The 14,693-nt window shown below is 36.7% G+C and overlaps 1 protein-coding gene and 1 pseudogene across 5 annotated transcripts in view; both read right to left on the bottom strand.

Annotated features, from left to right (window-relative positions):
• Positions 1-14,693, bottom strand: part of GAB1 (GRB2 associated binding protein 1) — a 112,974-nt gene that overhangs the window by 25,543 nt on the left and 72,738 nt on the right. For all 5 annotated transcript variants that reach the window (XM_019730774.3, XM_019730772.3, XM_019730771.3 and 2 more), the window contains exon 2: positions 8,968-9,262. In XM_019730774.3, the coding sequence (XP_019586333.1) occupies positions 8,968-9,262 (295 nt within the window). The remainder of the gene's footprint in view (positions 1-8,967; positions 9,263-14,693) is intronic.
• On the bottom strand, positions 1,267-2,046 carry LOC148755291 (glycine cleavage system H protein, mitochondrial pseudogene; annotated as a pseudogene).

The following is a 14,693-nucleotide window of genomic DNA, read 5'->3' on the forward strand; positions in this document are numbered from 1 at the left end:
CTCAGAGTAAATCCTTGTGATTTGTTCAACTTAAGAGAACTATGAAAACTGTTTACCACTAAAGAAGAGCTTAAGAAAAATATATACAACATTGAGAAGAAATAAAAAGAGTAGAGGGGTTAGAAAACAGTTACTCTATCCTATAGGCTCTATTCATAAGCATATTTTGCATACTCTCCTTTCCTCTACCATACGGACATGGTAAAATTGTATAATATAATCCAGTTCAATTTTCAGTTCTGACCAAAACAAAATGAAACTAAACACTGGAAACACACTGGTATATAAAATAGTATGAATTCTAGTTTTCCACTGTAACTCCTAGAATAACTTTTGCAGATGGACATTTTTATAGATACGCTTTTCCTTTAATATTTTTTTCCTAATTTGATGGCTATACACTAAGTGAACTGAGTGATTCATCTTACGTAGGGGAAAAAAGTCACCCAGCCAGGCAATCACATTTGTCTTTGACTGTTTTATTAACACAATGGGACAATCTCATTTTAAACCTTCCATTTATCCCACCTGTGAATGACGGAAGTTTTTACCCTCCTTATGGCTGCAAGATTCAATCAGTTTTCTGAAAATAGGACTGGGATTAAAAGGCTCCTTTTTTTTATTTTTCTTAAATATCTTGTTCACAATAGGGGAAGACTTACATATATAGTTGATCCTTGAACAACACAGATTTGAACTGCAGGGGTCCACTTATACGTGGATTGTTTTCAATAAATATAGTCGGCCCTCTGTATCCCTGAGTTTTGCATCGGGGATTCAAACAAACCCATCGGAAAACAGTATTTTCTTTCTTTGTTTTAATGAAGAAATTGAATGTTTTATTATGAAACTTTGTCCTCCTGAAGGGTTGTTGCTTCACTGTATAAAAATAGCACCAGCAAATGCAGTATATTGCAAAATTAAGATAATATTGGTCATCATCTGACACTGTTAATAACTAACAAAAACTTTTCTCCACTGCCAGTTACTTCCAATGGAAAGATCATTAAGTATTTTGACCCAAATCCAGAGATGGGTGTACGCAAGTTACAATATTACACAGGGCTTAAGGTAATAACATTATTTGTTGAATTACATGATTTTTAAAACTAGATTTTACCACAAATAATTTCAGGAATTCTGAATACTATAACTGTAGCCTAGCCTAAAAAAATCATAGGGTGTAACAAAGAAGATGCATATTGTGTTTATCTGCCAGTATTAGAAAGTTAAGGATTGTCTTTCAGAAGCATTGCTGTAGTTTCTTGTTCCATTGGTGTTACTAAAGGCTGCTATTTTAAATCTCCTGTCCACCACTAACTGAAGACAATGGTGCTAGATTAAGTCGGTCCACAGCGCTGGATTCAGCCGGTTCCATTCTCACTCCTCTAGGCTTCTTCCCTCATCAGCTCCTCTAGCTCTGGGGGGTTGGTTCCTCACACTCATCTTGAGCAGCCAAACAAGATTTGTTGACAAGTCCTGGGTTTTCTGCGAGAGCTTCATTCATTTCAGTTACTTCTCCTGATAGAGGAGAAGAGAATTCTAGCAGCTTTCACACTTTCCGAAGCACCAAACTCATCTTGTTTGTTCCATTTTGTCTCAACTTCGGGCAAACCACAGTAAACATCTCCCAAAGCTTCCTGTGCAAAATTGCCGATTCCCACTGTTCCAATACCATTTTCTGTTGTTATCCATTCATGTTTCTCTGTGAACTTACACACCGAGAGCCAAGTGGGGTGTGCGCGCAGCTTGGGGACGGGCCCACCCTCAGGCCCCAGGGCCGCAGCAGGCAGGGCCCGATGGGCGCCAGGCTGCAGGCTGCCGCTCCCACGCTCCGTGCCCCTCCAAGAGCCATGTTCGCAGGAGTCGGAAAACAGTATTTTCCATCCGTGATTGGGAATCCGTGGATGCAAAGGGCCGACTGCATGCATTTTTCTACACCGTTTTATATGAGGGACTGGAACCAATCCCCTGAAGGTACCAAGGGACTACTGAGTTTTGAGGAGTGAAAAATTATACTAGAATTTTCGACTGCGCAGGGGTCGGCATCTCTAATCGCCCCCCACCCGTGTTGTTCAGGGGTCAATTGTACTTCTAGGAAGCAAGAACCAGAGACAAACTTCCATTATGTTCACTAGCAAGCTCATGAAAGAAAAGACCTTCAAACATCCATGAAAAGCAAGCCCAGTCATTCCAAACATGATGCACAAAGGTCTTTAAAAGAGACATTGCTCTATCACTTTGGCTTAGATAATGCATGCAGTATTTTCAAAGTTTTAGTCTTTGGGATTATTTTACTCATGTTAATTTGACTATATACTCAGCTTGCATATTTTAACCCAAGCATTGTATTTGTGTCTCAATATTCTCTAACATAAAATTTCTGGCCAAAGTTAGGCAACTGGTCTGGAAAAACACAAACAAAACAAAACACTTCTGTCCCACCACAGAAAGACATGTGATTTGTCCCTATTCTACACTACAGATAATTGAGGGGTCCATGTTTGTTGCTTTCTGCCTCACCTGGGTTTCTAACTTACTGTTCTTTCTAAGTAATGCTGGAACCAAGTTTCTGAGAATGGAAACATCAGTTTAGGGTTTGCTTATGTATGTAAAATTATTTCCTGTCTCTTAATTCAGAAGGCAAAAAGAGCATAATTAGCATTCACTGAAGGGCTAATAAGCTGCTGGAGAAACTCCTAATGGAATTTTCCTTAGAAAACTACTAAATACTGCTAAAGAAAGCCTTAACCAGCTTTCGGTGCAGGGAAGTGGATCATTATGTGAGGAGAACCACAAATAAGAAGTTGGTCCACATGATCCCTAGTTTAATGCAGTTTTATCCTACTTGGGACCATAGTCCCTGGAGTTAGTGTCCCTCACAGAAGTTGGGGTGTGCAGATAATGCCTCTAAGCATTCCAAATAATATTATTTTTTCTATCCAAATGGTGTAAGAACTTAAGTCCAGGGAAGCAATCGTATTCGTTCTTACTGGTAAAGTAGAATATTTCAATGCTCAGGTGATAGGTCCTCCGATTTTGTAACTACTAACAGACGGTCTCTGAGCCTGTGGTGACAACACTGTGGTGTTTATTGCTCCTGTGTCAGGTGACCAGATGAGATCCTAGTCTCTGAGATGGGCTACATTTGCTGGTGAGAATATTCTTTTGGTTTCTATTAGAAAAGTTTTACCTTTATGTTCACAATTAAAGGTAAATAGGTCAAGGATACTCTGTTTTTATTGATTATGAATTTACCTGTTGTGTTATAGAATTTCTTTTTCTGTAAAGAGAAGCATTTTGAATATATCTAGGTCTAATTAGCTTAGCAAATAAGAATCCACAAAGAGGGTGCGTTATCATTAATGCTATAATAACCATCTTCTCACTTCTGAACACACCATTTTTTATGAAAGAACATTTTATAAAGGTAAATCTAACAAATGGATACAAACAGCAGTAGTTGCAATTTTCAGTGAAGCAACCTACAGTTTCTTCAACTTATTTAATCAGCTATTGAAGACCTTTAATCATAGCCCAATCTATTTATTTAATGTGTCTTGAAGTAGAAAATTTTTAAATCATATTTGTCATGCCTATGTCTTTAAGAGATTGTGAAAACTTTCTTGAAGACTTTGAAAATAAATCCTTAGGAAGAGCTGACAAGTGCCTTAGTTCTTATCCAGAGGTGTCATGGCATAGCATCACTTATGGGGCATTTCAGAAATCTCGGTGCCTGGGGCCCCACCTTAGGAGACTCAATAAATCAAGATCTCAGGGGCAGTAGTTTGAGAATGTATAATAAAACAAAACAAAACAAACTCTCTGGTTTGAATTGGTCCTCAGGAAAATGCAAATTAAAATCACAATGAGACACCACTATACTCTCCCTAGAAGGGTGAAAATTAATGACCAACAGTACCAAATGTTGGTGAGACGGTAGAGAAGTTGGAAATCTCATATACTGCTGGGAGGAGTGCAACTGGTGTAACAACTTTTGAAAACTAAAGCTACTAAAACTATGAAAGCTAAATACACACACACACACACACACACATACACACACCCAAAAGAACTAAGTATTCATGTCCATCAAAAGGCACATACAAGGATGGTCACAACAGCTTTACTTGTATTAACTAAAAACATTTGAAAACAACCTAAATGCCAATCAACATTCAAATGGATCAGTAATTTGTGATATATTCACACAATGGAATGTTACACAGGGTGAAGAACTTAAGCTACACGCTACATAGATGAATCCTACAAACTTAATATTGGGAAAAAGAAGCCTGACTCAATAGTTGCATTTATATGAAGTTCAAGTATAGACAGAACTACTAGAGTGATAGAAGCACAATAATGGTTACATTTGGGCTTTTTTCTTCTGGGTTTTTACTGGGAAGAAGCATGAGAAAACCTTCTAGACTAGAAAGGTTCCACTTCTTGATCTGAGTCGTGGATACACAGATTTCTATTTGTGTATATAGGGACATATAAAACTATACTTAAGATCTGTGCCTTTCACAGTAGTAGGTTATACCTGAATTGAAACAAATAAAAAATAAAAAGACATTTAAAAGTTCCCTAATTAAGAAGCACTGTTTTGCAGGAAAAGGTGCATATGTATATTCTTACATCTTAGTTTACCTCCCTTTTTCTAAAGGGAAGAAGAATCAAACAGAGAATCACACTTTTTTTTTTTTTTTTTTAAGCTATTAGTATCTGGGCATTTTGAGAAAAGCAACTCAACTGATAAGAGGCAACTTTTTAATCCTGCATCCTGAAATTAGGTCAGGAGCCTCTGCTCCAAGTTAGTCAGCGGCATCCAACCCTTAGGCTGTGCTTCCCGGCACTTGTTTAGCAGATTTAACAGCTTCCAAGTCCATGTAGAAACAAAAATAAATCTGCACATTTCCAAGAAAAACAAAAGAAATTAGTTTCTACCCTTGACTCTACTAAATAAAAGCATTCATAGGAACCACACACAGGTCAATGAGCTAGAATTGAAAAACAGATTCAGCCTGCCAGCATTCTGAGTATTTAGTAATAGCAGGAGTCACCTGGGGCAGCGGAAATAACATGGTAACGATATTTTGAGAGGTTCCTGGAATCAAAACATGGGTCAGATTTTTCCCCTTTCCTTTTGTTTTCAGGAGAAAGTTAGTTATTCTCATAGGGATTTGAGATACTAGTTATTTTCTCAGACTGTAATACCCAAGCGTAGTCTATTTCTTCCCACGTCTAGCCTGAAACAAGTCTAATGAAATATCATTTCGTGTTATTAGTTTTAAGCCAAGAGTGGGAGCAAATTCAGCTCTCTGTAATGGGGAGAGCGCAGGGCTCAGGGGACAGATCCAGGTAAAAACAAAAACACCCATTTAGTGATTGGCAGTAAGATCTATTTGGAAGCAAAAGACTATAAAGCAGGTAGTAAAGTCAATGAAAGAACAAAGGCATTTTGATATTTACCTTTTTGTATTAAACTGTATAAATGTGATCACAAAGGATAATAGCAGTTCTAGGTGGTTTAGAATTCGATAGAAATCTTTAAATGGATTTATTATAAAAAGGCATTTAGCAAAGTCAGCTACTACAAATAAATAAGGAAATAGAGTGGTTGGCTTTAAAGTCTTTTTACAGTTTTGTTACTATGCATCAAAAACCAAAATTACAGAGTGAAACAAAGTATTTTTGTGGTTCCTTTATACTCCACAACAAGGATTGTTCAACTTTTACTGATTTATTTGAAGAAACTCAAGTCTGCAACATAGCATAGTAAGACATTTCTAACTGGGGCTATTTGGGAGATGGCCGGGATGAACTTATAAAAAAAATCTAAATTGTAGAATATTAAAAAATAAACACACTTGCATTTAGATATAGCTCATGAACTAAACACAGAAAGCACTGGTAAACTGAAGTCCTTAGGGGCTTGTTTTAATGAACAGATAAAAGTGGTCTGTGATTAGCTTAGCTGTTCTTGGTAATTGACTTAGGTTATATATATCAAATTTGATTAACCATACTATCAATTTTCTTACAACCTCTCCTTTTATGGATATTGTGAAGATAAAAAGCTCATAAATTAAGAGTTTCACTCAAGGCAAATATACTTCTATTTTATAAGGATTTGGGAGTTTTGCCACTGAGAAGGTCACTGTAGCTTTCAAGTTTCGGAACTTCCCCCTCTTCCTATACTAGTAAGTTTATAAAGTGAAAAAAATAGGTATTGTGATGAATTCTGACTACTAATATCAAAGAAAATGATCTGCTAAGTACAAAAATAAAGTTCTCAGGACATTATCAATTATAGTCACAGAGCCTTTTAAAACTACCTAGGTTTTTCCCTGACGCTCTTAAGACTAAATCAAATGCTATCTATGCTTATTTACTATTTCTCTAGCAGAACACTTATCAACCGGTATATAATTCTAATTATTTGCCTGTCTCCAACTAGACTAACTATGAGTTTTAAAGAGGGTAAGAACTGTATTTATACACTCCCATAGTATCATACTTTAACAAAAATATAGTATATAAATTAAACATATATTAAAGTATAATTTTACATATATGTAATAAATACATATATACATATACATGTATATATATATCTATTACATACATCTATACAGATATATATTTATCAATTATATACATATATATCACTCCTGCACTTATCAACAACTGTAATGAATTATTTTGGGTACGAATCCTCTCCCATTAGATGCTCCATTCCATTTATGTAACGTTTGCCACTTGTCTCCTTAAATAGTCACCTAATATATATATTGCTTAAGTAAATGCCCAAAGCCTAGTAGAATGCTGGCAAACTCACCTAACCTGGTAAATTATTGAATTAACTTTCTAAAGCAGACAAAACTTTTCTTCTTCGCAGAGCTGACTGGGTGTTCATCAATCTCCCAGATGATAACAATCATTCTAAGGTGGACAAATGGCCCAGACTCGGTGCCTGAAAACTTGCAAAGCTAACCTGGGATACTCGAGCATTAGAAGTTCTCAAGTTTACTCACCCTTGAATGGGATTCCAAAAATTAGACACTCACATTTTTTTGACTGCAGAGTGTACCTCCTCTAAGAGGGCATCTCACGTCTTTTGTTAAATATTTAGGAGAATTATAAAAAAAACAAACAGAGGCAGAAGAACACCTACTTAGTCCTTCCGATCAGTTGAATCTATACAGGCAACCAATGGGGAGAGAAGTCTGCCTTTATGTCCCCAAAGCAAATTCTAAATTGAAAACGTAGCAGGCAAAAGAACAATGTCAACAAAAAGATTATACAAAGGCTTAACTTATTTTAACTGAAAGTCCATCACATAACGAAACTAATGTGGTGTCTAAATCCAATAATTATCATTACTGAGTAGTTATTAAGTAACCATTAACTAGAAAGCTATCTCATTTGTGACTTGAACTTTCCAATCCTCCACTGCACTCAAATATACACTGTATGTGCAAACAAGAAAAGAAAGGTGTTTAACTGGAGTTAGAAATAATACCCCACACCTACTTAAAATGTGAACATATTTAGTAACTTCACAAAAACAACTGAAGCCTTCATTCCCCACATGAAACAATTTCTTGAGGCTTTTAATCATAGAGGTCTGTCAAAGAGCTCTAGTTCATTAGGTGCCTCTTGTCTAAACTGGATGCCTCCTTCCCTCTCTCAGTGCTGCTGGGATTCTGGATTCCTCACCAAGGGATTTTCCCCATCCCACTAAGCCAAGCCCAGCCCTGGAAGTACCTTCTCCTGGGCTGTTGACCGGCCAGAGAGGAAGCACCATGCTGACCTGAGCTAATTAGAGATGATTACTGTTTCACTTCAGTCCAAAACTTGATGTTGATGGTTAATACAATTTTCCCACCCCTTGCTGAATCTCCAGCACTTCTAAATATAGATATTTGGAAATACACACTTGCAAATGTGAGTACAACCATGAAGACAATAAGGTCAAAGACCTTATTCCTGATTTTTGGCTCTCCAAACCTAAATTCATACTGGAGTCCCCTACATAGGTTCTTCATGTTTGCTTACAAAGGAAGAGAGTAGAGAAGTGGACAGGGAAGAACTGTCCCTGTCAGCACAGCTATGTAAAAGCACCTGGAGAGGAATTCCACGTGTAAAATTCTTCCTGAGAGCCAGAATCACTCAGCTCTTCCCAGGATAGAAACCCCAAATCTCGGATCCTCAAGCAACTCTTCCCTTGCTTTTATCACTCACAGCCCTCTACTCCAGTCAAGCAGAATTCTATTCCACCTCAACTTAGCACCTAAGCCTGAAGAGTTCTGCATTCCTCGTAGAAATGCTTCCTTCAAAAGTCCACAATTTACAATCTGTCTTCCTCTGAGAAGCTTTCTTCACTATGTCTTATTCAAACGGTGAGCCCCCCCTCTTCCTCCATGCTCTTTTTAGGACCTCTGCATTAAGTAAATGCATTTGTTCGCTTACTTTTTCAGGCTTTGTGACCGAATCCCATTTGTTTTTCATAGGTATTGATAATCACTGTGGCTGTTTCATAACCTCATAATCCAACATATTTTTAAAAATAACACCTGAAGAACTAAGTTGAGCCACATGAAAATGCTGTTTTTAATAGATCAAAAACAGTAAAATACCAGCAGTGTTATAAGGTTCAACTTAATATTTATATAGGAACTCAAGAAATGCTCTTAAACGGAATGTCTTCTTGTCACCTTCTTCTTTAGGACATTTATTTAGACACTGCCCCACAATGGTTAAGTTTCTTTTCCCAAAACCTTAAAAAGAGTTTCTCCTCAAACTGATTAAAGGGTATAGTTGGTTTCTCCAAATGTTGTCACAGGTACGAAAAATCCAAAATATAACACTATGTAACCAAAATAACAAAGCCTTTTGTATAATAGTTCTGACAATGTAATAATAAAGGAGAAATGCTGAATAATAAAATCTTGAACTTACCTTCTTCTGTAGGATTAAACCCACAGATGTCACAAATACAACGAACCCACTTATTCATCTCTTCCTCACTGTCTGCCACCAAGTAGAAAATTCGGTCAATGGTGTTGATATCAAAAATGTAGCTGTTTTCAAACTCTTTTTTGTTAAATGTCAATCCAGCATCAACTTGCTGACATAAATTTAAATCAATAATACGGATAGGCTTCTTGGCATGATCATTTTTGTAATATTCCAAGACATCTGGATCCCCAGTTAAACGACCACTGCGCAGCACAAACCACCTCCTCTTCCATGCCTAGAAACAAACAAAAACATGCATCTAGTATTCATCTGAGGAATTTTTCAAGATACACATTTATCAAATCAATTTTACTAATGCATTATCTAGAGTCGCATACAATGTTTTGTTTCCAAAGATTTATCTACCACTCCAGCAAACTTTACTAATGCCCCAATTCACTTAATAATGTGTATGTATATACATATTTATTATTTTCTATATATTGATTGATATTGAAGATATTGCACTGATATGAAATATCAAGTTAACAAAAGAAAGGAGATTTAGTTTTTACCAACTATAAAAAAGCAGTGGTTTCAACAAATGGTGCTAGGAAAAGTAGATATCTACATACAGCATAATGAAGCTAGGTTCTTACCTTACATCATACAACACACAAAAATTAACTCAAAAGAGATCAAAGACTGAAATGCAGGAGCTAACATTATAAAACTTAGGAGAAAACGTAAAGACAAGCTTCATGACATTATATTCTGCGATGATTTCTTGGATATGACAAGAGCGCAGGAAACAAAAGAAAAAATAGGTAAGCTGAACTATGTCAAAATGTATAACTTTTATACATTGAAGGAATTGATCAACAGAGTAAAAAAAAAACAATGCACAGAATGGGGGGGACACATTTGCAAATCATATATCTTATAAGAAATTAATGTCCAGAATACATAAAGAACTCCTACAAGTCAACAACAACAAAAATAAACCACCCAATTAAAAAATGGGCAAAGGACTTGAATAGACTCTCCAAAGAAGATATACAATTGGCCAATAAGCACACGAAAAGATGTTCGATTATCACTATCATTAGAGAAACGCAAATCAAAACCACAATGATGAGATAGCACTTCATACACATTAGAATGGTTATTATCAAAAAAGCAGAAAATAACAAGTGTTGGCCAGGAGATGGAGAAATTGGAACCTCTGTACATTGCTGGTAGAAATATAAAATGGTGTAACTGCTGTGGAAAATGGTATGGCAGTTCTTCAAAAAATTCCAGTTGTGGGTATATATCCGAAAGAATTGAAAGCAAAGTCTCAAAAGGGTATTTGTACACCCATATTCATAGCAGCATTATTCACAACAGTCAAAAGGTGGAAGCAATCTAACTATCCATTGATGAACGAAGCAATAAACAAAATGTGGTGTATACATATCATGGAATATTATTCAGCCTTAAAAGGGAAGAAAATTCTAACACATGCTACAACGTGGATGAATCTTGAGATGTTATGCTGAGTGAAATAAGCCAGTCACAAAAAGACAACAACCATATGATTCCACTTATATGAGGGACCTTTAGTAATCAAATTCATAAAGACAGAAAGACAGGGTTTGGGGGAGGGAGGAATAGAGAGTTAGTGATCAACGGGTACAGTTTCAGTTGGGGAAGATGAAAAAGTTCTGGAGATGGATGGTGGTGATGGCTGCACAACAATGTGAGCTACATAATGCCACTGAACTGCACACATACAAATGGTTAAACCAGTAAATTTTGTTATGTATATCTTATCACAGTTTTTTTTAAAAAAAGCAATGTTTTTTCATGTTTTTATACTATGCCATAAAGAATAAACATAAAGGTGCTTCTTCAAAAGGCTCCTTCATATTTTAAGCTATAGGGTTTCTTCTCTCTCTCTCTCTCTCTCTCTCTCTCTCTCTCTCTCTCTCTCTCTCTCTTGTGGGGGCAAAGAGTAGGGAGGGTAAAAATGGTATAGGAGCTTTCCTGGTTTCTCACCTGGAAAGTAAGCAAAGAAATGGACTCACTGTATCTTTCTTTCCGCTAGAATGCTGTTCAGGCTACATGGATAAGAGCTACATAATTGAGTATAAGATATAACTTTTTTTTCAGTCTTTCTCTTTCTCTTCCCAACAAACATATATTAGCAATCTGGACATATACTCATCAGGTACTCCCCTCCATAACAGTATCCTCCCTAAAATCTACATTGATCAAATAATAGAAGCAGAACCAAATGACTGCAACAGTCGACTTCAGCGCTCTTTAAACCTAACACCTCCACCTAGAATCAAAATTACGCCTCACTTCTCTTCGAAGGTCTTCCTCAGCTGGCAGTTGGCTAGATCACAAAGAGGCCTGTTTTAGGAAATCTCAACCACCTACTAAGCGACATTCTCTACTCCAGACTGAACATGCGAATATGACTGCCCAAAGAAGACACTCTAGGAAGTGGAAGAACCGAGAAACATGATAATTTGTGAACCCCAATGAAATCAAACATTCTTAATGGCTACTGTACAATTATGCTCATGTGGAGATCATGATGGAGCACCAGTCACAACACCTCCATCCTTTATTTCTGGAAAAGCATAACCAGACAAACTATGTCTCTTCTAGTGATAACATAGGGTAATGACAGCCATGTTATGCTTATGGCATTTTCAGAAATTGTATTCATGATAGTAAATAAGTTGAGCGCTCACTCTACATACAGTCTAGTTAGACAAAGAATGCTCACAAAGTTGGTACCATCACGTAGGCCAGTTTCTACAATATTATTTCTATTTCTTCATTAACACCTATATCAGTCTACTTCTAAAAATCTGCCCAATTATAATCACCAAAAGCAATACTAGTATGACACAAGAAGGTCTCTATATGTTTTGTTTTCCAAAATTTGGCATATATATAACACAAAAGGCATCAACTGAAAAAAACGAAAAAACAAAAAACAAAACCGCTTCATTTTATCCTGAAAAACCCATGTGGCCAGAGAGAAAAGAGGATTAACTAAAAGCCACATATACTTCTCAATAGATGTTTGGTCTGAGTCTTCATCTTCACTAAGTTTTACAATAAATTCTGACATGAATCAATTTGACTTGTAGTTCATAGAAGGAGGTGCTAGTTAAGTCATGACAATGGTCTGAGGCAAAGACAGAGAAAATGAAAAATAAGGGGCCTGAATGGTCCATGAACCAGCTCATCTGGTGTTTAGTAACTTGGACAATTTTATCAAAAACTGAATTAACTTGGGTGATAGCTTTAGGTTGAACATTATAATAGATTCTTTAAATTGTACCCATGCAATAAAAGTTGTATACATGAAGAAGTAAATTAATGAGTTTCCCAGTCAATAAATTATTGATTATATTGTAAAGACCATGCTAGGTACATGTGAGAAGGCATCTCAAGGAGTTTACTAATTATGAAGAAAATACCTACCATAAAAGAAAATATTTGAGACTATAGGAACCTTGGCAAAATATCTGCAGAACTGTTGCTAAATGGACAGGCATTCCTTCATGGAAACACGTATGCAATCCTTTAACAAGAAGATTAGCAGAAAAGTAACAAAGGCCTAAAAATATTACATAGTTCTTTAACATCATCAAGATTTTAGGTTGATTTCCAATCTGACTGCAACTCAAAGGAAAAAATAGATGATTGGTGTTCAGGAGACGGCAGTGTGGAATTCTATAGATGCTTTAGATAATATTGAAGTCAAAATGTTCAATTCACGTGAATTTAGCCCTGGCTTCTGGATTATAAAAATCCATTCAGTTAACATGTAAGACATCTGTTTACTTCAAAATAAATGAATATCATCTCTTAGTAAAATTATGCCTTTATGGATACCTCCCTACCGAGCAGTAAGCTTGAAAAAAAGAGAAGTAAACAGAAAAGATAATATAGTATTGTCATTTATCCAGGGCCATCAAGAGCTGTATTTTTTAGGAAGTGACTTCTCGAGATAGTGAAGGGTCTGTCTTTCAAAACAGAAATGACTTTTTAAAACTTCAAAGTCCCACATGGAAATCTTTCCAAAATGCCTGACTACATAAATGTATTGAACATCTTTCATTCACCCCCCAGTGACTCGGACTAGGTATTCAAGGCATCAGTTTCTACGCTGCACTTCAGTGAAGCTCTCTGAGTGTTGGACTGTATGGGTCATTGGCCCCTGCTCAAGAGTGCCATGCTGCTGTGCTTGCATAGTTCATCTATAATCGTTTCATCAGTGCTCACTTCTCCCTTCTAATAATATGGTGTATAGGATGCCAAACAGTTTCCTGCCTCAGGGACTTTGCACATGCTATTTCCTAAGTCCAGTACATTCCTTCCCCCAGTGCTGACCAGGCTGGCTTGGACCTTCAGGCCCTCCCTTCCCTAACCACCCTCAACCCAACCACCCCCGGTGTAAAGCAGGGCATAGTTTTAGGGATTCTATGACTTACCTGTGTAGTGATTTCTGTTATTGTGCAACTCAATTTGTTTTGTATTTATGTGTTTAGTATCTAACTCCCTAAGCAGATAAAGTCCAAGGAAACAGTGACCATGTCTACTTTATTTGCCATTACGTACTCAATGAATAGCACAGTGTCTGGTACCTAGACATATGTGTACAATAAACAAATTGCCCTATGACTATAAAGTTGTACATTTTTCGAGAATATTAGATTAGCTACATGGGCCACACTGAAGAGGAAGACATGCTTTCAAAACTTCTTCTACTTGAGAAAAAGAGCTCCAATATTGAACATATACATAATAAAATAAACACAACTAGGACAGCTTTACCAAAGCACCTGCACAAAGCTTGGGAAAATGACGAAGAAAGAATGCAATGTGTCCTTTTGCTACAGCTTATTGTGTCACTCTGTCTTCTGGTTAACTGTGGCTCCGCCATCCATTTCATCGCTCCCCTGTTGAAATGATATTGTTAAAATTTAAAAGGCCCTTGGAAACTAAAATAAATAGCCAAGAAATGAGTAGCAATGAATTGAGGTGCCCCAGATAGACTGGGCTCGTGATTACAGAGGCTGGATAGACATTATATAACAGACGAACGAACCCTTTACAGCAGGAAATTACAGCATTAAAACACAGAATTTAGCCAAAGCACCTGCCACTTATTTAGTTATTTTTAACATGGTCCAAATGTGAATGTTTGTCTCAGTCACAAAATGAGTCACTCTCATTGAATCTGGCACGGATGAAACTGGAAAACAAAAGCAATTACATAAACTACACACTTTAATAAGGCAGATACAAAGGTTCTCTGGATTATGGTACAAAGCACAATTTAGCCACAGAATAAAGCTTGATGCTTGACAAGAGAACTGACATCAGCACCCTTGCTAATCACAGCACAAAAGCTTCTCTATGTTTTGTCAGAGCACAAAATGGGCTCACATCAATCAGTCTTTGTTATCTGAAAATATCTGGGATTCTTCAAGTTTGCCCTATTTTTATCCTTGCTGCCTTGGTAGCCCCAGAGAAAGCTGTACATTGCCTCACTGATCCTGCAGAGCAGTCAGAGACAAAAAAAAAAAAAAAAAAGACAAGCTTTCTTAGAAACCTTCAAAACCAAGCACTCAAAGCAATTTTCAACAAAATTCATGTGAAAATCATTTTAACTACTGAACTCCCATTACTAGCATTACTAGCATGAATTCCCA

The sequence above is a fragment of the Rhinolophus sinicus genome, chromosome 15, assembly GCF_057876585.1.
Source record: "Rhinolophus sinicus isolate RSI-liver-muscle chromosome 15, RSI-T2T, whole genome shotgun sequence".
NCBI classification, from domain to species: Eukaryota; Metazoa; Chordata; class Mammalia; order Chiroptera; family Rhinolophidae; genus Rhinolophus; species Rhinolophus sinicus.